General features: G+C 46.2%; 2 protein-coding genes across 2 annotated transcripts in view; both read right to left on the bottom strand.

The window, feature by feature from the left end:
* Positions 1 to 8,105, bottom strand: part of ITGB5 (integrin subunit beta 5) — a 124,852-nt gene extending 116,747 nt beyond the window's left edge. Inside the window, exon 1 of the mRNA XM_039477282.2 lies at positions 7,593 to 8,105. Within this exon, the coding sequence (XP_039333216.1) occupies positions 7,593 to 7,662 (70 nt within the window). The 5' untranslated portion in view covers positions 7,663 to 8,105. The remainder of the gene's footprint in view (positions 1 to 7,592) is intronic.
* Positions 8,106 to 13,656: 5,551 nt separating this feature from the next.
* The window catches only part of MUC13 (mucin 13, cell surface associated), a 41,032-nt gene continuing 30,466 nt past the window's right edge, over positions 13,657 to 24,222 (bottom strand). The window contains exon 12 of the mRNA XM_074404211.1: positions 13,657 to 13,776. The gene's annotated coding sequence lies outside the window, so the exon portion shown is untranslated. The remainder of the gene's footprint in view (positions 13,777 to 24,222) is intronic.

Genomic DNA, 24,222 nt, shown 5'->3' with positions numbered 1-24,222 from the left:
TTCTGCCTTGAAGTTGGCAATGCCCTGGAATGCTTCTCCCCACACCCTGAATTCCGCCCTCACATTTGTCACACAATGGACAAAAGAGTCTCAGTATAGACTCTTGCAATTAAACAGCCATATGTCTACATATTACCATGAAATGCAAAAATGCTCTAGAAAGGTTCTATCCCAGCAGTTCTCATCCTAGACTGCCTTTATGAACATCAGACATCTGTGCAACACTCAACAATACCAGCCTTACAGATCTGACTTCTATTTTTAAAACACCAATTCATACCATGGAGTACTATACAGCTGTAAAGAAAAAATGAGCCTGTTCTCTGTATTGACATGAAGCTAAGTTAAAAATAAAAAGCAAGATCCATACTGTGTTTTGTGCTGCCTTTGAATAAAAATGGAAGAGGAATATTTGTAATATATGCATAGAAACCCTCAGGATACATAAGAAAGCTTATTAGCTTTATAATAGGAATTATACAGGAATAATCTGTTTAGGAAAGGGGTCACAGAAATATCCTGCACTGAAGGGCAACAAGAAAGATGAGAGGCTTCTCACTTTGAGTTATACTTTTTAAAAATTATAGAAATATATTACCTAATCAAAAGGTAATTTTTTAAAAAGGCAATTGATTACCTCTATGTTCTTCTTCCAAATTTTGTCTAATCATGGGAAAAAAATCAGACAAATCCCAAGAAGGGGATGATCTACAAAATATCTGACCTGTACTTTCCTTGTTTTTCCACAAAAAACAAGGAAAAGACTGAGAAACTGTCATAGCCATAGGAATCCAAGGTGACATGACAACTCAGTGTTTTGTGGTATCTTGGATGGGATCCCAGAACAGAAAAAAGACTTAAGTAAACACTAAGGAAATCTAAACTGACGGACTTTAGTTAATAATAATATGTCAATATGGTTCATTAATTGTAATAAAGGTACCATACTAATGTAAGCTGTTAGTAATAGGCAAAACTGGGTGTGATGTGGACGGAAACTCTCTGCACTATCTTCTCAATTTTTCTGAAAATCTAAAACTGTTCTAAATTTTTAGAAAAGTTTTTTTTTTTAGGGCCAGGCACACTAGCTCACGTCTGTAATCCCAACACTTTGCAAGGACCAGGAGGGAGGATCAACTGAGGCCAAGAGTTAAGGCTACAGTGGGACACGATCATGACAATGCACTCCAGCCTGGGTGACAGAGTGAGATTCTGTCTTTCTAAAAAAAAAAAAAATTAAAAATTAAAAATTAAAAATACATATATATATATATATATGTATATATACACATATACACATAAAAGAGAGTCACCAAGCACAGTGGTTCATGTCTATAATCCCAGGACTTTGGGAGGCTGAGGCAGGCAGATCACCTGAGGTCACGAGTTCAAGACCAGCTTGGCCTACACGATGAAACCCCATCTCTACTAAAAATACAAAAAATTAGCCGGGCATGGTGGCACGTGCCTATATCTCAGCTACTTGGAAGACTGAGGCATGAGAATCGATTGAACCCAGGAGGCAGAGGTTGCAGTGAGTCTAGATCACATCACTTTCCTCCAGCCTGGGCAACAGAGTGGGACTCCATCTCAAAAAAAAAAAAAAAAAAAAAAAAGAAAAAAAGAAAAAAAAAAGAAGTACATATGTAGAGATTTATTTATTTATTTTTGAAATGGAGTCTCTATCTGTTGCCCAGGTTGGAGTACAATGGTGTGATCTCAGCTCACTGCAACCTTGGCCTCCGAGGTTCAAGTGATCCTCCTGTCTCAGCTTCCTGAGTAGTTGGGATTACAGGCACATGCCACCATGCCCAGCTAATTTTTATATTTTTAGTAGAGACTGGGTTTCTCCATGTTGGCCAGGGTGGTTTCAAACTCCTGACCTCAGGAAATCCACCTGCATCGGCCTCCCAAAGTGCTAGAATTACAAGTGTGAGCCACCGTGCCTAGCCGAAATATTTTAAATAAAGTTTTTCTAAGGCCATTAAAATCCTTGGAGGAGAGGAGGGATCAATTGAGCACTAAGCATCGTGGCTGTGTCAGGGACACAGGTAAATGAGACCAGGGCAATTCACCAGGTAGCAGGTGAGACAGACGAGCTGCAGCCCCTAGTCTCCCTAATGGAATGGGCTATGAGGCAGCAGGAGGAGGAGATAGTTCTACTCTATCCAGAGATGCAGGGAAAGAGAACAGGATAGCCTGGGCATAAAAGACCCAAGGAATTATTCGTCCTTGTTGGTTATATGACCTAGGGCAAGTCACTTCCTCAAGTAAACTTCGGCTTCCTCATGCAAACAATTCAGGGAGTGGACCAAACGGCCTCCACACCAGCTCAAAAATCCTGACACAAGGCCGACCATGGTGGCTCATGCCTGTAATCCCAGCACTTTGGGAGGCTGAGGCGGGCAGATCACCTGAGGAATTCAAGACCAGTCTGGCCAACAGACGAAACCCCATCTCTACTAGAAATACAAAAATTAGCCAGGTACAGTGGTGCATGCCTATAATCCCAGCTACTTGGTAGGCTGAGGCAGGAGAATCACTTGAACCTGGGAGGAGGAGGTTGTGGTGAGCAGAAATCACACCAATGCACTCCAACCTGGGCGACAGAAGGAGACTCTGTCGAAAAAAAAAAAAAAAAAAAAAGAAAGAAAAAGAAAAGATTCCAACAGAATATCTTTTTCCCAGGATGTTTCTTCCTAAGATGCCACTTTCATAGTCCCTGACTTCAAAGCTAGCTATAGAAGGCAGAAGGGACTTGAGGATGGGATGCATCCCCTCTTCACCTCCCAATTACCAAGACTCAGGTTCATCCCTTATTCATGCAACAAGTATGTGTCTAGCACTGTTCTAGGCATGTAGTATACAGAGATGAATAAACCTAACAAGACTCCCTTATTCACGGATCTCACATCCTGGCTGAGGGAGAATTCTACTTAGGGGAAATAGACCGTGAATAAGATATGTAGTTACATTAGATGGTGATGCGTGCTAAGGACAAAAATTAAAGAAGGAGAGGAGATAAAAAGAATGTGGGATATAGGGAAGAGGCTGCAGCTGTAGCTGGGAGCGGCCAGAGAAAACTTGGCTGAGCAGGAGACGCTAAGAAAAGGTTTGCAAGGTGGAGGATGCCAGTCATGCAGCTATCTTGGAGAGTATTCCAGGCAGGGAGAAGGGCTGCTGTGGGAGCATGGCTGGCACGCCGGAGGGACAGTGGGAGGCCCATGCTGCTAGATCAAAGGATGCGAAGGGAAAGTGGTGAAGGAAACTTTCTGGGACGCATGGAAGGAAAGTCATGGAAGTCGGGGGAAGAGTTCATGGAGCCTGGCAGGACTCTGGGAAGCCATTCGAAGGTTTTAAGCAGAGAGACATGATCTGACTTGAGTTGGATCTTAGGATCACTCTGAGTGGGAGCTGAGAATAACTAAAGGGAACAAGTTGCAGAAGTAGATCCCAGCTCTACAAGAGACAACTAGCTCTGAAAACGTCTGGCTGGAGTTGGGGAGGGAATCCCATAAAGAGAGGGCAGGCTACCCTGCAGTGCCTTCAAAGCATCAGCCTTAGGGGATGAATCAAGCCTGTCTTCGAACAAACTTTTCACCAAGTGGCCCGGGAAGCAAACTCTGCATTCAACGGAAGCAAGAAGCTCAGAAACAAATGGACGCCTCTAAATAAAGCGTTCCTTTACATTTATAGAGGCCATTAATCCCATTCCAACCGGAAAGAAGGAAAACAAACCATGGCAGTCAGCTCTCCAAGGCCCTCAGCTCCAGCCAACTGGAAATACCTGTGAAAAGAGACCTATCCCATTAACCCAGCTGCACACTGCCATGTGAAAGGGGCCCTATTATTAAGTAGCATGTAATTGTCCCACATTACTGATATCGTTAAAGCATCTCAGAATATTTCCATGGCCAGGCTGAAGAAGAAAAGTAGTTACCAGGGCACACAGGCACAAAGGGCCTTTTGCCAAACTACTTTAGATATTTTAATTCCCCGTTGCCTCAGTAGCTAAATAAGCATGGAGAACAAGCAGGCAGGGAATACTAATTAGAGCTAATTAGACCCTGCCCTCTTCTGCCTCAATCCCCTTTATAAAAAGCTCCCCCAACTCAAGGATGAGTTAAAATGTAAATCCATAGGATAAACAGGAGTCTGCAGACCAATGACTTCATTGTCCTGTCAGCTCTAAACCAGTGCCTGGTTACCTACAGAGAACTGCAGACACAGCCAGATTCCAACAACTCCATCACAGAACACAGGAAATGTGGTAGGGGGTGAGGGGGAGGGGAAGGGTGCTGCCAACAAGAGTCCACTAAATAAAACAAAGAGCTTTCTTAGGATGTGCAGAGCATTCACTAGAAGAACATTTGATTGCTTTTTAAAAAGAAATGAATGTGACAGCACATATAATTCCAGTGCTGTTGCAGAATCAAGACGGTGCTCCTCTCTGTCTTAGCAAAGGCAGCGTGGAAAAGCCTTACCTCAATGAGAGCCCTGGTTTTGTGGGATGACCATGTCCTAGGATTCGGTCTGCAGTCTCCTGGCCATAAGTTAATAGAGAGAGCAGAAGATAACACTTGGTGGGGTTGGGAAGGGGTTGTCAGCCGGCCAGGGACTTGTTTGAAATGAGTCCCTGAAACCTAAGGTCAGTTTCCCGTTGGAAATCCGTACTGAGATGAAAGTGAGGTTAGAGTAACAGAGAAAGCCACTCAGCCACTGGTCCAGGGACAGACACCCAGGCAGGCATGGCCTTGAGGGTCACCTTTCTTTTCTCAAAGTAATTTTTTCTTTCAAATCATGTTCCTAGTAGCAAGACAGGAACACAGCCTGAATAAAGTACCTGTAGTGCTTCAAGAAGAAAAAAAGGGGAGGGAAGAAAAAAAAAATACCAGAATGTTGAAGTTAATTCAGCAACACTGAGAAACCAGGAGAAATCACACAGATATGAGTCAGCCTCTGCTAACCCTGAGAAGCTTCAGGGCCTTAAGAGGTAAGCAGCAAGTTCTGGAGGCCAGTGGCATGGCTTGCTCCGCCACCACCATCAAAACCGGTGGTCAAAGAAATGGGCGGAGGCTGGATGTGGTGGCTCACACCTGTAATCCCAGCCCTTTGGGAGGCTGAGGCAGGTGGATCACTTCAGTTTGAGACCAGCCTGACCAACATAGATAAACGTCACCTCTTCTAAAAATACAAAATTAACAGGGTGTGGTGGCGCATGCCTGTAATCCCAACTACTCAGGAGGCTGAAGCAGAAGAATCACTTGAACCTGGGAGGCAGAGGTTGCGGTGAGCTGAGATGGTGCCATTGCACTCCAGCTTAGGCAACAAGAGCAAAACTCCGTCTCAAAAAATAAAAAAATAAAAAATAAGAGAGACGAGCAATGGGAAAAGGGAACCCGAAAGAGCTGCAAATGAACCACCACGCTCAGTGCTTTTCTCCTCCCTACGCTGAGTCAGGTAGGACAAAGGGCACTGGACCAACATTGTCCCTGGTTCACCACTCCTGATCCAAGTACAGGGGAAGGGCAAGTCACTTCCTTCCTGAGTCCAGGTGAGAAAATGGACACCACTGTGAAGATGTGACCTTTGAAAAAGAGAAAGCACTATGCAAGTGGAAAATAATGTATTTTTAAAAATTATTTGCGGCCTGGCACGGTGGCTCATGCCTTTAATCCCAGCACTTTGGGGGGCCAAGGCAGGCAGATCACCTGAGGTCAGGAGTTCAAGGCCTGCCCCACCAACCTGGTGAAACCCCGACTTTACTAAAAATTAGACAGGCATGGTGGTGGTGCCTGTAATCCCTGCTACTCCAGAGACTAAGGCAGGAGAATCGCTTGAACCTGAGAGATGGAGGTTGCAGTCAGCCGAGATGGCACCAATGCACTACAGACTGGGCTACAAGAGTGAAACTCTGACTCAAAAAAAAAAAAAAAAAAAAAAAATTGCAACTGGAAATTATTATAATTCTGTTTATCAGAATTACAGAATATCAAGCTGGAAAGGAACTTAGAAGCCATCTCCTTTGGCAGTTTCTAAACTTCAGATTTTCAAAGAAAACTAAGATTTAAAAACAAAACAAAAAAAAACAGAAAAAGAGAAGGGGCGGTTAACAGGATTGCCAGATTTTCTTATTTTGCCAAAATTAAAATCTACTGTCTATTATCATTAAAAAGTATTAAAGGAACATTTACCTCCCAAAAAAGAAAAAGTGCCCACTTTCAAACTAAAGGAAAGTCCTTGTGGAGCAGGGGAGTGTTGACAATACTTTCCTGTGTGTTTCGGGATACTTCTCCCTGCTCTTCGCTTTCCCTAGGGACCCATGAAAATCTCCAAGATGAGCACTGGCTGCCGGATGGGTGTCTGGAATCCACGAATCTACTCCAAGCTCTGGAGTTATTTTCCCATTTAAAACAAAAAACCAAAAACCTCGCTACAGCATTACATTTTAATTAGAGTCCGAACTAATTTTTTGTTTACTCAGACCCCTCCTCCACTCTTCAACCTAAACCTCCACTGCCTTATGTAAATGAGACAGCCTGGGGGAACAGTCCTCCCGTCGGGCAGCCAGGCAACCACTTGGCTCACTAGAGCCATCGAGTATCTCCGGCTGGAAAGTGAACAGAGCACTCTTATTTCCTAAAGGAGAGGAGAAAGTCCGCATCCCAAACAAGTGCATCCTTCCTCGAGGGCCTCCGAACTGCCACGTCTGGTCCTCTCCCAACTCCGAAAACTAAGAGCAGGTAACCGAGGGATCCTCGCACGGACGCCGGCCCACGGCAGCGTCGGGCTATGGCAATCTCCACAGTCCCTGTCCTCTGCTCCAGAATCCACCACAGTTAGGGGAGTGTGAGGCTCGGAGTGTGTGCAAATCGCGGGAGAAAGTCGGACAGAAGGAATATGATAAAGTCCCAGGTGGGGCCGTGGTTTGGGACGCGGGTCCCCCCTCGGGTTTGCGTGGCCTGGGTGAGGGTGAGGAGGAAGCAGGCGGGAGGGGGCTGCATCTTCAAACGAAGGAGGTGGGCTAGGAGCGGCGAACTCCAGGATTCGCTCTGGGCCCTGCGCCCCCGCGTTTCGGGAGACGAGCCCTCCGGAGCGGAGGTGGCCCCGGGCTTTGACTGGGGCTTCCAGCCTCCCTTGCTTCCCCGGGAACCGGACACCAGCAGCATCCCCCCCCGCCCCCGGCAGCCCGCCTGTCCCCGGCCGGCCACAAGGGTCGCTTTGTGCCCGCGAACGGAGAGCCCGGGCCCTAAGTCAGGGCTGGTGGCGGTCCTCCCCGTGCCCTGGGCGCGGGCGCTGGCGGGCGAGGTCAGCAGACCGGCCGGGCTGTTTACACAGGAAGGGAAGCTCCTCCTCAGCCCGGGAGGGGACAAGCGACTCCCGACTGCCCGGCGGGGCTGCGCGCGGTTGGTGGCGCACGCAGTTCGGGAGAGCCCCGCGGGGCTGTCCCCCAGCGACTGGCCCACCAGGGAGTGCCCCGAGGGCGCCCTCCGCCCTCCCGCGCCGCCTGCGCTCCCCGCCCCTCCGAGACGCCAGCCCGCGGCTGTGTGCGCGACCAAGTTTCTTTGGGCTCCGCGGGCGGCGCGGCTTACCTGCAAGCCGGGGCAGGAGCGCACAGAGCCCCAGCAGGCAGGCGAACAGCGGCGCCGGGGCCCGCGGCATGGTGGGGTGCCCGCCTCAGCGGCGGCGCGGGCGCTGCACTCCGCGGGGGCGGGCGGGCGGACGGCGGGGGCCGGAGCGCGGGGGCCGAGGGCCGGGGGCCGCAGCCGCATGCCCCGCGCGGAGCTCCGGCTCACGGCGCCCGCGCTGGCCCGCGCCCCGCCGCCACCATCCCTCCTGCAGCGCTCACGGCCGAGTCCCGGGGCCTCGGCTGCCCTGGCTGGCGGGCCGGGACGCCTGGGCTGTCGCCGCTCGGGACGGCCCCGGCGGGCGGCTCCGGGCAGGGGAGGGGCTGGCTCCGCTCCGCGGCCGCCACTTGGGCTCCGAGAGGCGCCCCGCGCCGAGGCTCCCCCGCGCGCCGGCACACTCTGCCCTTCGCCTCCGCCCCTTCCTTTCCTCCCTCCGGCCCGCCGGGCTCCACTTTCCTCCTCTCCTTTCTCCTCCCCTTCTCTCCCCTGCCAGGCCCCCGCCCGGCCGCCACACGGTCAGCTTACGGCGAGGCGGGGCGGGGCGAACTCCGGGCCGGGCCAGCTCCGCCCTGCGCGGGGACCGGCCCGGGACGCGGAGGCCCGACTGGGCCAGGTGGAAGTCGCTCGCGGCTCACTGGGGGCGTGGGGGGCTCGAAAGCACTGAGTCGAGCCCGCTCCGGTTGCTTAGCCGCCCGTCGCCACGGGAAGGGGCGGGGCACGCCGGACTGGGCGGGCGGAGGTTACTTGGGCCAAAGACGGTTGCCGGACTGCGAGGGGGAGAGCAGGTACTGGGGTCGGGCCGGGGCCACTCCTCCTCCCGCAGCCGCACGGCCCGCGGCCCTCGCCCGAGGTGGGATGTAGACGCCGGTGCGCGGAACCGCAAGGCGACTTCTGGATGGGCAAGGGAGGGCACAGTGGGGCGTGGAGGCACAGGTAAAACCTACGTCTCACCTTTTTTTTTTTTTAACGGCATCTCGCTCTCACTCAGGCTGGGGTGCAATGGCCCGATCTCGGCTCACTGCAGCCTGGACTTCCTGTGCTCAAGGGAACCTCTGCCTTAGCCTCCTGAGTATCTTGGACTACAGGCGAGCACCACCACACCCGGACAATTTTTACATGTTTTGTAGAGATGGGGTCTCGCTGTGTTATCCAGGCTGATCTCGAACTCCTGGGCCCAAGCAGTCTTCCTGTGTCTGCCTCCTAAAGTGCTGAGATGATAGGCGTGAGCCACCTCGCCCGGCCTCTTTTCACTTTTTAACGTTTGCACCTTTCAAGGATTTGAGACTGGCCAATATGCCGCTATACTTCGTTTTCCTTACTGATAACCTGTCAGTTTCCGTGGTCAAACAGACTCAAAAACATGTCCTCAGGCTTTCATCTTGTCATTTACATATGAGGGGGGTCTGAATTGGCCAATAAGGAGTGGGGTGGGATCTTCCTGAGCTGGTGCTGCAAAGGATCCCTTGGGCTGGGCTTAGCTACAGCAAGTGGTTTATAGTCCGGAGAGAGTAGGTAGGGGAAGATGACAACAGAATACCTACCAAGTACGGAGAGCTCACTGCCAGCCAGGCACTGTTCTAAGTGCTTTTCCCATATTAATTCATTTCATCCCCCCCACAAACCCTACTGTTATTCAGTTGAGGAAACGGAGGGACAGAGGGGTTAACTGCTGGAGGAAGTGACAGCTGGGATGCCTTGTTCAAAAGTGCAGCGTGGCTTGGCTAAAACTGAAGCAGTAAGGGCTAAAGAACAAAGGGGTCTCACCTTTGCAGGTCAGAGACCAGGTGGGAGAATGGCTTGGAGGGCCCAGTGGAAAACTGTCCTAACTGCCCAGCTTAAGGACTTTGGATATTAACCTTTATTTGTCACCTCCTCCCAAACTCTAACAAGGTGGTGCCTCAATTCCTGAGGAAGTAAACTTCTTGAAGTACAGTATAGTGTGCCTGGGGGCAAAGACGCAGCAGTCCATAGCAAGCTCCTTTATAGTATTTGTGAAAGGAAAATAAATCTTGGGGCCCCAAAATCACTAAGCCAGGAGAAAAGTCAAGCTGGGAACCATGTCAGGCAAAACTGCCTCCCATTCTATTCCTAAATAAGATAACTACAAAGTTAAGAAGCTGCATACCTGCCTCACAATTTGCCTACAGGAAGTCCTTGTGGACAAAGGACAGACAGAACTCAAAGCCATCCCTCTGAGGCTCACCTGAGACAAAAGAATATCCGATTGCTCCCTCCTCCCTATTGTTTGTGTAAAAATACAGATTCACTGAGCCAGACTAAATTATTTAGTGGAAAGCTGATCCAGGACTGAAAAGAATGCAACCTTTTGTCTCTTATCTGCTTCTAACCTGGAAGCTCCCAGTTCATGTTGTCCTGTCTTACAAAACCGAACCAATGTACATCTTACACATATTGATTGATATCTCGTGTCTCCCTAAAACGTATAAAAGCAAACTGTACCCCCCCCATCATCTTGGGCACATATCAGGACTTCCCATTATTGGCACATCCTTAACGTTGGCAAAATAAACTTTCTAAATTTACTGAGACAAGTCTCAGATATTTTGGGTTAACATATTCTTTAATATCCTCATGTTTGTTTTGATGGAAGATGCTTGTCCCTAAACATTTTCCAGGAACTGCCCTGGGTTTATCTTGGAGCTACCTGCCCCTCGGGTCAGTGGCCTTGGAGCTACTCTTATCCCAGTTTTCCAGGCAATGATTATAAATAAAGGGGCCAGCAGCATGTGGCTCATTCCTCTAATTCTAGCACTTTGGGAGACCGAGGTGGGTGGATAGCTTGAGGCCAAAGTTCCAGACAAGCCTGGCCAAACATGGTGAAACCCTGTTCCTGCTAAAAATACAAAAATTAGCTGGATATGGGGGCTGATGCTTGTAATCCCAGCTACTCTGGAGGCTGAGGCCTGTGAATCACTTGCGCCCAGGAGGTGGAAGTTGCAGTAAGCCAAGATCGAGCCACTGTACTCCTGCCTGGGCAAGACGGTGTCTCAGTCAGTCAATCAAAGCCCTGAAAGAGCTTCAGCTATGAGATATTGTGTCCCAAGTGGTGATTTTAAAAGATTTGTCTGGCAGGGGTGTGTAGAATAGATTAGGTGGAAGGAGAGTGGAGTCCTGGAAACTGGGTAAATTGCATTAATAACTACCATAAAAATTAGCATTTGCCCAGCATTCTTTAAGCCTAGGCCCTTTGGAGCAGATCCTCTGTGTGTCACCTTCCTTACTCCAACTATGGTGTTTTACAAACTGTTGGAATATTAGTTTGATCTGTCTCCAACTCAGACACAATACAGACCGCCACTTACCTAAACTGCACCTGGAAACTTCGATCAAACCTGCCTCTGCTTCCATTCTTACTGTTATTTGCATCCAATAGTACTGAATATTAAATGCATTTAATAAAGAGATCTTCCAAACAGGCTTTGTGTGGGCAACAAGGCTGTTTTATTTCTCACTTGGGTGCAAGTGGGCCGAATCTGAGAAAGGACAGGCGAAGGGGGTAAGGTGGGAATTGACTTTATAGGTTGGGGTAGTATTTTGGGGGTCAGGGGTGTTGCAGAGTAAGATCAATTACAGTGGTGGGGGGTAGGGGCAAGGAGTATACATGACCACAAGTTCAGTTACGATGGCGGGTGGGGGTTAGGCAGAAGAGCAGTTAAGATGGCAGGATGGGTGAGAGGTATTCACATTATCATAAGAACAGTTAAGATGGCAGGGTTGGGTGAAGGGCTTGTCCTGGGAAGCTCTGCTGGGAGATCAGGAACAATGGCAAACTGCCGGCGGTGGGTGGGAGACGATCAGCGGATCAGCCCAATCAGATCGGCGGAGGCAGGCAGGACTTCAGACTTTCAGGCTCCAGGCTTGCATATGGAGACCTGACAGTTACCAGTCCCGCTCCTATACTACCTGGTGGTTCCCTGGGCCCCTTACTTGCCCAGACCTGCCATAAGCTCTAAATCCTGAGTGATCCGGCCTCCAACATCTTAAAACTGGTTTGGAGATGCCTTTTCTAATACATCTGAGCTTTTACTTTCTGGTTTATGCCTTTTTTCTTATCTCTTCTTCTTTTTTAATTAAGCTGGAGAGTGGAGATGCCCTTCAAATGCTTTGACTTTCTCTATTTATTAAATTCACCAGGCACTGATTGCTCACCTCAAGGCAAAACTTCCCCACAGCCACTGGAACAGTTTCCTTTGTGGCTACTTCTGGAACATTCCATGTCTGATCACTGCTAAGCTTCTGGACTCCAAGGAGGTTACTGGTTTTGAATCAGTTTGACTATGGGTTTGAACATGAATAACTCAGAGAAATTTTGTTTCTTATTGTTAGTCTTAAAATATGATGAGTTCAAGAATTAAATATAGACTTATCATATGATCTAACAACTCCAGCTCTGGGTATATACTTCAAAAAAATTGAAAGCAGGGACTCAAACAGATATCTGTACACAGGGGTTCATAGCAGCATTATTCGCAATAGCTAAAAGGTGGAAACTACCCAAGTGTCCATCAACTGATGAACAGAAGACAGGATGTAGTAGATACATACAATGGACTGTTATCAGCCTTATAAAGGAATAAAGCCCGTTGCAGTGGCTCATGCCTGTAATCCCAGAGCTTTGGGAGGCAGGGACAGGATGATTGCTGGCGGCCAGGAGTTTGAGACCAGCCTGAGCAACATAGGGAGACTGAGGAGGGAGAATCACTTGAGTCCTAGAGTTGGAGCCCTGTACCTGGAGGTTAAAGTGAGATATGCAACAGAGTGAGACCCTGTCTCAAAACAAAAAAAAAAAAGGAAAGGAGAGGAAATTCTGACATTCTGACACGCAGCTGGGAGCAGTGGCTCACGCCTGTAATTCCAACACTTTGGGAGACTGAGGCAGGAGGATTGCTTGAGCCCAGGGTTTGAGACCTGCCTGGGCAACATGGTGAAACACCATCTCTACAAAAAATACAAAAATTGGCTGGGCTCAGTGGCTCACACCTGTAATCTCAGCACTCTGGGAGGTAGAGGTGGGCAGATCATGAGGTCAGGAGTTCAAGACCAGCCTGGCCAACATGGCAAAACCCCATCTCTACTAAAAATACAAAAACAATTAGCTGGGTGTGGTGGCACATGCCTATAGTCCCAGTTACTCAGGAGGCTGAGGCAAGAGAAGAGGTTGCAGTGAGCCAAGACCGCGCCATTGCACTCCAGTTTGGGGGACAGAGTGAGACTTCATCTCAAAAAAAAAATTAGCTGGGTGTGGCGACGTGCCTGTAGTCCCAGCTACTTGGGAGGCTGAGGTTGGATCACCTGAGCCTGGGGAAGTTGAGAGGCTGCCATGAGCCATGATTGTACACTGCACTCCAGCTTGGGAGACAGAGTGAGACCCTGTCTCAAAAAAAAAAAAAAAAAAAAAAAAAGAAAAAAGAAAAAGAAAAAGAAGGAAGGAATGGAGGGACGGAAAGAAAGAAATTCTGTTATACTACAGATAAATCTTGAAAACATGCTAAGTGAAATAGACTGTGTAGAAAATGACAAAATACTGTATGATTCCACTTGTATAAAGTATGTAGAATATAAAATTCAGAGACAGAAAGTAGAATAGAGGTTACCAGGCCCTAGAGAGAGGAGAATTAAACTTCACTAAATTTATGTGTAAATACTTTCAGTTTGGTCTCAAACTCCTCACCTCGAGTGATCTGCCTGCCTCAGCCTCCCAAAGTGCTGGGATTATAGCAGTGAGCCACCATGCCCCCACTCAGGTTGGGAGAATGGAAAAGTTGAGGAAATAGATGGTAGTAAGAATTGTAAAACACGGTGAATGTACTTAATGCCACTGAATGGTAAACTTAAAAGTGGTCAAAATGGGTCAGGTGTGGTGGTTCACGCCTATAACCCCAGCACTTTGGGATGCTGAGGTAGGTGGATTGCTTGAGCCCAGGAGTTCAAGACCAGCCTGGGCAACATGGTGAAATCCCATCCATTTTTTTAAAAAAAAAAAAAAAAAAAAAGCACTGTGGCATGTGCCTGTAGTCCCAGCTACTCAGGAGGCTGAGGTGGGAGGATCACTTGAGCCCAGGAGGTCAAGGCTGCATTGAGCCATGACTGCACCACTATACTCCAGCCTGGGTGACAGAGGGAGACTCTGTATCAGAAAAAAAAAAAAAAAAAAATTAAAATAACAAATTTTATGTTATGTCTATTTTACCCATAAAAACAAACAAACAAAACTTAAAATCAGATTCGTTAAGTTTCCTATTTCACAATTCAGATTTTCCCACTCCCAAAGTGACTTGTTATATTGGACAATACAATTTATAATTCAGGTCAGAAATATTTTACTGACATATACCTGTAATTTAACAAGCAGGAAGAAAAAGAGTTCAGGGACAGAAAAACAACTATTCTACAAGTATACTCCTTAGTTTAGATAAGGCACTTAATTTGCTCTGCTTTTAGTAGTTATGCCTAGGATTTGTCACACGGCAAGAAATGAGTAACTCTGGTGGCAGAGTATTACAAAGTTCTTTTGTAGAGATTGACAGGTCTATGACACATGTATATAATTTTCTTTAACGTTAAGATTAACTTTTTTAGGCCGGACACAGTAGTGGCTCATGCCTGTAATCCCAGCACTTTGGGAGACCAAGTCAGAATCACCTGATGTCAGGAGTTCAAGACCAGCTTAGCCAACATGGCAAAACCCCATCTCTACTAAAAATACAAAAATTAACTGGATGTGGTGTTCCTGCAATCCCAGCTACTCAGGGGGCTGAGGTACCATAATTGCTTGAACTTAGGAGATGAAGGTTGCAGTGAGCCAAGATTGTGCCCCTACACTCCAGCCTGGACAACAGAGTGAGACTTTGTCTAATAAAATAAAATGAAAATGATTAACTTTTTATTTGAAAAATACTCAATTATATTTCTTTTTGTGGGAAATTGCTCCACCATAAGTTTTTCTTTCCCTGTGCACCATGAGGGTCCTCATTAGGAAAAAGTAATCCCTGTGCCAGCTCTGAGAGTTCACAGCCAATACGGGACTACTGAGGGCAGATCCAAAGAGGACATCTAGCTGATGGATGAAAACAGGAGACAAGCAGATGACAAGCCCGGGAGCATACTGGGTTCCCTGTTAGTGAAAATAGCCTATTATGGTAACTGGCATATAGTAGATCTCAGTAATTTTTGTTTGATGGCTTATTTTTAGGTTCAGCGTGTGCACAGTGATCATTGCCAAGTTTGAGGGGAGTGGAGTTTCACATCAAGAAACAGAATAACAAACAAATCTTGACAGAAATTTTCAACATAGGGATAGGTGTTTCTGTTCAGCATTGTTGCTTTTAATGTGCAAATGTAGCTGTAAGTCACAGGAATGTCATATTTCTCTGAAGCTGTTAAGACGCACACACGAGCATTTAATTATGAATTCCAAAAATACGCATTATTACGTCTTTCTGAGGGCAACTTTTCAAAGGTTAATTTTGAAAATGATTTTTAATTATATATTCCAGATGAAATAGACATTTTCCAGCTTTCATGAACTATGTTAAAACAAATCCATTAATGAAATTAAAGTTGTAGTATCTTTCAACTAAATTTGCCATGCTTGTTTTCTTTTTCTTTTTCTTTTTTTCCACATAGGATATTGCTTATCTAAAATTTTCTTTAAAATTGTCAGTAGAGCTTAGATCTGGAGGAAACTCTCCTGGATTCTTTCTCTAAATGCCCCCTTTCCACTGGAGCAAAGCAATCGCAATGCGTTCCTCTTTTTCTGGAAGTTTTCTCATATTATGTAAAGGGCATAGATTCCTTTCCAGTTATTTCAGTAAAAAGTAGAATGAATGAACACAAATACACATAAACACACACACTATATTTTAAACCAGTCATGTTTAGAGACTTCTTGAGTAGATGCCAGGAATAGAGTGGGCAGGAGATGGAGAAGGGACACAGAACAGGTATGGTCTACACCAGGGGTGTCCAATCTTTTGGCTTCCCTGGATCAATTGAAAGAAGTCTTGGGCCACACATAAAATACACTAACACAAACGATAGCTGATGAGCTTTAAAAAAAAAATTCCTCCCAAAATCTTACAATGTTTTAAGAAAGTTTACGAATTTGTGCTGAGCCATATCCAAAGCCATCCTAGGGCCTGTGGCCTGTGGGCCACGTGAACAAGATGGGTCTACACAGATGTGACTTGGGGAGAGATGCTATGGGAGTGGAATGATAAAACAGAGGGCCCAGAATATCACAGCTCCAGGCAAGGACAGAGATGCCTGAAGTTGGAAGAACCAGCATATGGGAACACTCTTGGAAGCTAAGCCAGCATTCTTCCTTGGCCACCCTGGCACCAGTTTCTTGGAACTCTTTTTTGTGAGACAGGGTCTCACTCTGCTGCCCAGGCTGAAGTGCAGTGGCACCATCATAGCTCACTGCAGCCTCAACTTCCTGGGCTCCAGCAATCCCCCTGCCTTAGCCTCCCAAGTAGTTGGGCCCATGTATGTGCCACCACACTAGACTAACTATTTTATTTTTTGTAGAGACAGGGTCCCCCTGTGTTGCTTATGCTGGTCTTGAACTCCTGGGCTCAAGTGATCCTCCTGCCCCTGGCCTCCCAAAGTGCTGGGATTACAGGTGCAAACCATCATTCCTCTTGCCTTTGCCTTGTCTTAGGTATACTAGTAGCCTTTAAAACAGTGCTTAGCTAGCAGTTCAGCAGCCTTTCAAAAGATAGGACAAGCTTCTGGATCCCTACCCTTCTTGCAGTGTCATGTTTGGGGCTGGGGTGGGAAATAGAGGCTGAGCAGATGCTCAAGGACCAGGTACATAAGAAGCCATGGCTCAGCCATCAGCCACCAGCCCAGGACCCAGCTTTCACTTGTTTGTAGCAGCTGATGCCCCTTTTGTAGAATATGGCCCCTCATATTGCTAGTTGGAGGAAAATGAGAAATCTGGGCCCAGGATCAGAATTGAGTTCCAGCCCTCATTGCCATCAACTAGCTGAGCAACCGTACAACTGCCTGCCGCCCTCTGGACCTCAGTTTGCTCATCTGGAAAGCAAAGGGGCTGGTCCCTGCCAGAGCTGGTTCTATAATTACCACTTGTAAAGTCAAATGTGTTCTGCACTTGGCAGCAGGGTCTAGTTTACATAACCTGATCTACCAACTAAAAATTGTTCTACAAAAAGCCACTACTCTCACACAGAGGATGTAATGTCTGCTTGAACATGTTCTTTATGTGGGAAGACTATGAGGGCCTGTCTTGTGGATGGACTCTGAAAATGATCACCTCTCCTTTTTAAAGGATGTCCCAAGAGGCCTCTATCAGCTTCCTAGCTAAAACACTCCAATTATTTAATCATCGATCAGCAAATACTTCATTCCTTGTAACCCAAGAGCCTTTGATAGTTTCCTCTTCTCCCAGCGTCAGTGGAGATTGATCATTGTCCCCTCCAACATTTCAGAAACATAAAATAAAACATGATGCCTACAGTGCTCACTAGGGTTCTTCTTATGTTAGACTATGCAGACTCTTGAGCCTTCCAGAGACCAAACTTGGCTTTAGTCAACTCAAAAAGATGATGTGGGGGGCTGAGTGTGGTGGCTCACTGCTGTAATCCCAGCATTCTGGGAGGCCAAGGCAGGAGGATCACTTGAGCCCAAGAGCTTGAGACCAGCCTGGACAATATAGAGAAAGCTAATCTCTACAAAACATAAACATTTAGCCAGGCACAGTGGTGGCAGGCATGTTGTCCCAGCTACTTGAGAGGCTTAAGCCCAGGAGTTCAAGGTTACAGTAAGCTATGATTAGACCACTGTACTCCATCCTGGGGCACAGAGTGAGACCTTGTCTTTTAGAAAAACTAAGGAAGAAGGAGAAGGGAGAAGAAGGGAAAAGGGAAAAGAAGCAGCAGCAGCTGGACGTGCATGTGGCTCATGGCTGTTATTCCAATACTTTGGGAAGCCAAGGTGGGAGGATCAGGAGGATCACTTGAGCCCAGGAGTTCGAGACCAGTCTGGGCAACATAGTGAGACCTTGTCTTTACAAACGAAAAAGAAAAACAAAATTTTTAAAAAGAAAACGGAGACAGAGTACATATACCAGGTATATTTCAAAGACTGAAGTATGCTGAAGTAGACCAGGAATCAGACTGAACAACTCACAAGGCCATTCACAACCTGGCCCCTACTCCCACTCTCACAGACAGATACATTCTTATCTTTGCAGATTGTGTGTCTTCCCTCGAAGGTCCTATCCCTGATCTTTTCTGACTGGTAAACTTTTACTCATCTTCTGATACCTAGCTCAAATGTTGCTTCCGTTGTGAAGCCTTCCAGAACGATTGTTGACAGAATGTTTTTCCTCTATGTTCTTCTTGTTTGCTTTTGTTGTGGTGGTTTGAGAGAGAGAGGTGAGGTCTTGCTATGTTGCCCAGGCTGGTCAACATAGCTTGTTGCCCAAGCTTCTGGGCTCTAATAATCCTCCCCGTTTGCCCTCCCAAAGTATTGGGATGACCGATATGAGCCACCACAGCTGGCTTCCTGCATGTTCCTACAGAAATGGTCCTTGCCTCTATTGGAAGAGTTGAGGTTGAAGTTATTTGCTTATGGACTTAATCTCTGACTTCAACTCCCTGAGAGTGTGGGCTAGGCCCACAGATACTTTTACAGTCTCATGCCTGTAATCCCAGCACTTTGGGTGGCTCTGAGGCAGGAGGATTGCTTGAGCTCAGGAATTCAATACCAGCCTAGGCAACACAGCAAGACCCTGTCTCTTAATAAAAAAAATTTTTTTAAACATTTGTAGAATGATGCATTTATTCAACAAGTATTTATTGAGTGTATGCCATGTGCCAAATACTGTTCCAGGGTTAGAGATAAATAATGGTGTTTATGCTGGGTCTCAAAGGATGAGGAAATTTTGTAAGGTGAAGTAAGGGAGAGAAACAGAGACTAGATAGTAGTTCACAAAGTGCTACCTTCCTGGACAAGCAGCTCTTCTCTATTTCCCTGCCTCCCTTGGGGTGTTGGGTGTGGTTATGTGACAAGTCTCAGCCAATGTGATGTGGGGAGAAATGAGGTGCAGTAATACCAGACTTGATTCATAAAAACATCTCTCTTGCAAAATCCTCCATGCTCTTTAGCTTTGTACTGGATTTATGCAGAGCAGTAATGACCTTGAAAACAAAACAGGAAGGACCTGAATCACTACTTTAAGAGGGCAGGGGCATGGGGCTTATCGGGAAGACACACGAGCAATAATAGATGTGGCTTGACTAGAATATTCAGGTGGGGTCCATTGTCCAAATATCTATTTGCACTGACACTTTGAGGTTGTGGTGGTGTTGTTATTATTATTGTTGTTGTTGTTTAACTTGAGATTGGATAACAGCAACAAAAAATGATTAGTTAAAAAATGACAGATGCTCTATTACAGAATGAGACTTATGCACCATTTAGAGGATATTGTATAATAAGTTAATTCTCTTCATTAAGAAAATGACAGTACTTTGGGAGGTTGAAGCAGGAAGATCACCTGAAGCCAGGAGTTTGAGACCAGCCTGGTCAACACAGCAAAACTCCGTGTCTAAAAAAAAAAAAAAAAAAAAAAAAAAGAAAGAAAGAAAAGAAAGATAAAAAAGAAAGAAAATGGTAAAGACCCCTTTCTCAGGGCTGGCTAAGAGATTAACTCTATTTGCTTTCATATTCCAGGACATGTTTTTCTCTAGGATGCTACTTCATTGAAATAGGGACTTAATTTTTACATTAATGGCTTTCTACATAGCAAAGAAATAAAACAGAGGATATTCCCTCACAAAGTTCAGGAGCGGCAAATGGGTTAGCTGTCCAGTGGGGATTCATTTTTGACTTGGACCCAGTCAGGAGGCTATTGTTTCCACCAAAAGGAAAGAAGCCTCCAAGAGTCTTCCCATCACTGCATAAGGGCAGAACACCACAGCTGATCAGAGAATGGAGAGCCTTCACACTAGAGAGAAAAGCTGGAGGTCCCCCAAACAAAAAGAAAGCCATATCTGGGGTAATGAGAAGCAGGCCAGAGGTGGTGACTCACACCTAGAATTCAAGCACTTAGAGAGGCCTAGGTAGGAGGATCACTTGAGTCTAGGACTCGCAACCCGCCTGAGCAGCATAGTGAGACTTCATTACCCCAAAATATTTTAAAAATTAGCTGGGTGTGGTGGCATGCACCTGTGGTCCCTCTACTCAGGAGGCTGAGATGGGAGGGTCACTTGAGCCCAGGAGGTCATGGCTGCAGTGAGCCATGATCATGCCACTGCACTCCAGCCTGGGCAGCAGAGCAAGATCCTGTCTCAAAAAAAAAAAAAAAAAAAAAAAAAGTGAGAAACAGCAGGCATGTTGCAGGTAATTTTAGAAGAGTTACTTTACTTAAGAAAATATGAAAATACTTAATGAAATTTGAACAATGACATAAGTAAAGACTTTTGCACTTTCGGTAATAAAGGCCGTTAACGTGTGAGCTCCAGGATGATGAAGCCTTTGTTTCATCCACCACTCCATTTGCATCTGGCACAAGGTCCTGGTAAATGCAGAACACTCTCAGCTTCAGATATATGTCACATTGTCCCTACTAACTATTGAAATATACTACCTCTGTTAATATTTTAACATTAAATGATAGAGAGGTGGGCAGTGGAGTTGAACTGCCTGGGCCCAAATCCTGGCTGTCACTTCCTAGTTACGTGACTATAGACTAGTTACTTGCCTCTATTTCTCCTAATATTGAACAGGCATCAAAATAGTACCTACTTCACAACTATCGTGAGAATTAAAGGGGTTGATATGTGTGAGGCACAAGAATTACATCTGGCACATAGGGAGTGTTTTGTAATATATTAAATATTGTTATTGTTGTTGGTTTTCAAATTGGTTCTCTCACCTGGAAGTAGCAGAGAATTACCTTATTGGCCCACGTGTCATGACTGTGGGCTCATGAAAAACGTTACCAGGCCTACAGAAATTATGAGGCCTTCGATGGTTTGACCCAGGCTTCTGTCTTTGAATAAGCGAGCCACATTTCATGGCCCTGAGGTTGAGAAGAACACCCATATGTCTTCCAGGGTTCTCTCCAACCTCATCCGAGCCTTGCTCTTTGCACTGTGGATTGTCAATTAATGGCAGACTGGAATTCTCGGGAACTCTCAGGGAAAACCCAGGCAGATCTTGCTCACCTCGCCTCCGACGGGTGGCATTTTGTTTTTTATTGAACTGAAGAATTTTTCAATGAAAATGGATTTATCTCCTTTTTTATTTTATACAATCACCACTAAATAAAATGCTGATTTCTCTGAACAATTGTACGAAATTTTATGCACCATTAATATAACATTAACATTATATATGGTTATGTATTATAAGAGCAATAAAGAGGACAATATATGATCTCTAATGATTCAGGAAAAATGATGCAAATATCTCAACAAGAGTGAACAGCATAACATTCACGTTTCCCTAGCAAAAGAACAAGGAATAACGAGACCAAGGAAAAGTCCAAGGAGAAATTGTTTAGAAACGGTGCATTAAAAGTTAACGATTTCAGTGCCAAGCTCGGTGACTCACACCTGTAATCCCAGCACTTTGGGAGGCCAAGGCGGTTGGATCACTAGAGGTCAGGAGTTTGAGACAAGCCTGGTCAACAGGGTGAAATGCGCCTCTACTAAAAATACAAAATTAGCTGGGCGTAATGGTGCATGTCTGTAATCCCAGCTATTGGGGAGGCTAAGGCAGGAGAATCACTTGAACCTGGGAAGCGGAGGTTGCAGTGAGGCGAGATCGCGCGCGCCACTGCACTCTAACCTGGGCGAGACTCTGTCTCAATAAGAAAAAATAAATAAAATTTAATGATTTCAAACCAGGGAGGCACTGCCGAAAAGTTGTTTTCTGCAAGCCATAGGAGACAGTGCCACCTACTGGCCCTGAGATTCGCCCAGCCATAGAAAGGGGCGGGAGGACGGAGTAGGTTTGGGGGCAAAATGGCACAGAAAGGTTCAGTCTCAAGCGGTTTTGGTGTTGACACAATCTGGATGCCTTATCACCTTCTCCATAAAGAGACTTGGAGCTCACTGAGGCTTCTGGTCCACAATGGACTCTTGGTTTCCAGCCTCTCAGGGGAAGGACTGGGAAATGATATGATGTGATCTCAACTCGGGGACCTGAAGCAGTGGTTCTCAAACTCCACTACACATTGGAAGCACCTAGAAGCATGGGGAGCTGGAATTCCAGCTACTCAGGAGGCTGAGGGGGGAGGACGGCTTGAGCCCAGGAGTTAGAGGCTGCAGTGAGCCATGATCATACCACTGAACTCCAGCCTGGGTGGCAGAAGGAGACACTATCCCCTCTTCCCCCCAAAAAATGCAGATAGGAGTTTAAATACTCCTGAGGCCCAGGTCTGCCCTAGACTGATGAAGTGCTCTGGAATGGGACCCAGACATCAGTAACTAAACTCCTCAGAGGATCCCAATATGCAGCTAAGACCTCCTACTGTCAGGGCAAGGGGGCATCCTGTGCTCTTTCACCCAAAGCTGACCTCAGAGGACTTTTAGTCTAATGCAGAGAGCCAGCAGTGTCACATGAGCATTGTCTCGTGCTGTCTTAAGGTTGTGCCTAAAAGGTGCCACCCTCAAGGTTGGAGATAGCTCTACATATAGTTCACTTCCCACTTAAACAAAAAAAAAAAACAAAACAGCTTTGTGAAGGTGTAGTTGACGTACAACAAACTACATTTATAAAGTGTACAATTGGACTATGTTTGACATACATGTACACTTGTGAAACCAGTGCTACAATCAAGATAATGCACATATTCTTCAAGGTGGAGCTGCAGGAGTGCTGTTTCACACTCCCATTTCACAATTATTTCATACTTGTTCTATGCCAGACATTGCGCTGGGTGAGAAGAAACCATGCACCACCACTTCCCTGGGGGAACTCAGGTTACAGGACCAGTTGGGACGCGAAGGAGGCAATTGTACCTGAGAGTGCTGGCGGAAGAAAGGAAGAGCTAGGAAAAGCTAGGGTGCTCTTAGGAGGTGGGGCATTTGGGAAGTTATCAGGTCATGAGAGTAGAGCCATCATGAATGAGGATTAAATGTCTTTATAAAAGAGACCCCAAAGAGATCTCTTGCCCCTTACAACACGTGAGGTTATAGTAAAAAGACGGCCATCTATGAGGAAGTGGGTCCTCACCAGACACCAAGTTGGCTGACAAGTTGATCTTGGACTTCCCAGCCTCCAGAACTGTGAGAAATAACTTCTGTTGTCTGTAAGTCATTCAGTCTGTGGTAGTTTGTAATAACATCTTGGACAGATTAGGGCATTAGGCAGTTGAAGGAAATGGGCTTTCCAGGTGGCAGGAAAGCATGAGCAAAGGAATGGAGGCATGAAGAGGTGGTATGTTGGCCGGGCACCATGGCTCATGTCTGTAATCTCAGCACTTCGGGAGGCTGAGGCAGGTGGATCACTTGAGATCATGAATTTGAGACCAGCCTGGCAGCATGGCCAAACCTCATCTCTACACCAATACAGAAATTAGCCAGCTGTGGTGGCATGTGCCTATAGTCTCAGACACTCTGGAGGCTGAGTGGGCAGGATGGCTTCAGTCTGGGAGGTGGGGTTTGCCATCAGCCAAGATCACACCACTGCACTCCAGGCTGGGCAACAGAGCCAGACCTTGTCTCAAATAATAATAATAATAATAATAATAATAATAATAATAATAATAAAGAGTTAGTATGTTTAGGAAATAGCAGGTGCAGCCAAAGTGTTAGTGCACCATGGGGAAGGGCATGAGGCAAAGCCAGCACAATCAGCAGCAGTCACTGGGTGTCCAGGAGCACCATGCCACCAGCAGTCTGACTTTATTCTATGAGCTCTATTTCTCAGTGGAGGACCCCTGAAAGCTTAAGGGAATGTCACGATCAGATTTGCATCTTATAAAGTTCACTCTGACAGCCCTCCAAGATGGCAGGGCAATCGGTAAGAAAGCCTTTGCAAAGGTACCAACAAGCCGAAACAAATGAATTATAGGTCATATGGTGCAAGAATCAAAAAGAACTTTTTGAATGCAAATGCAAAAGCCATTTTCATAAATATTATACATATACATGTTTAGGAGATTATTTTTATTCAAACAATAGCAATGGAAGTCTTTGAAGAATGGCCCTGGAAGCCCAGAATTAGGATGGCTCAGGGACCTTTGAGAAGCAACAGGAGCTGGCATGCTCTGGTTCAAAGGGAGATTGTGAAGGGGGAAAGTCCTCTTTAGAAATAAGGTTCAAATAGCCTTATGCTAGTACTAAATTCAGAACCATATTTAAATATGCAGGTCAGAAATAAAGTCTGTGATGACAAATTACAGTGGTCAGCCAATTTTAAGTTCTTCCTGCACTAACTCTGCTGCTGTTAACTGATTGGTTTATGGCTAATGTCTTTAGCATGGGCATTAATAAGCTCATAAGAGTGTATTTCTTGTATGTTATTCACCATCTAGCTATGAGAATGCAAGACTAAACCTAGTGGTATCAGTGAGGATATTTTTTTACTGCAAAGA

This window comes from Saimiri boliviensis, chromosome 8, assembly GCF_048565385.1.
Source record: "Saimiri boliviensis isolate mSaiBol1 chromosome 8, mSaiBol1.pri, whole genome shotgun sequence".
Lineage (NCBI taxonomy): Eukaryota > Metazoa > Chordata > Mammalia > Primates > Cebidae > Saimiri > Saimiri boliviensis.
Note: the sequence above shows the minus strand (reverse complement) of the source record. Positions and strands in the feature narration are given on the sequence as shown.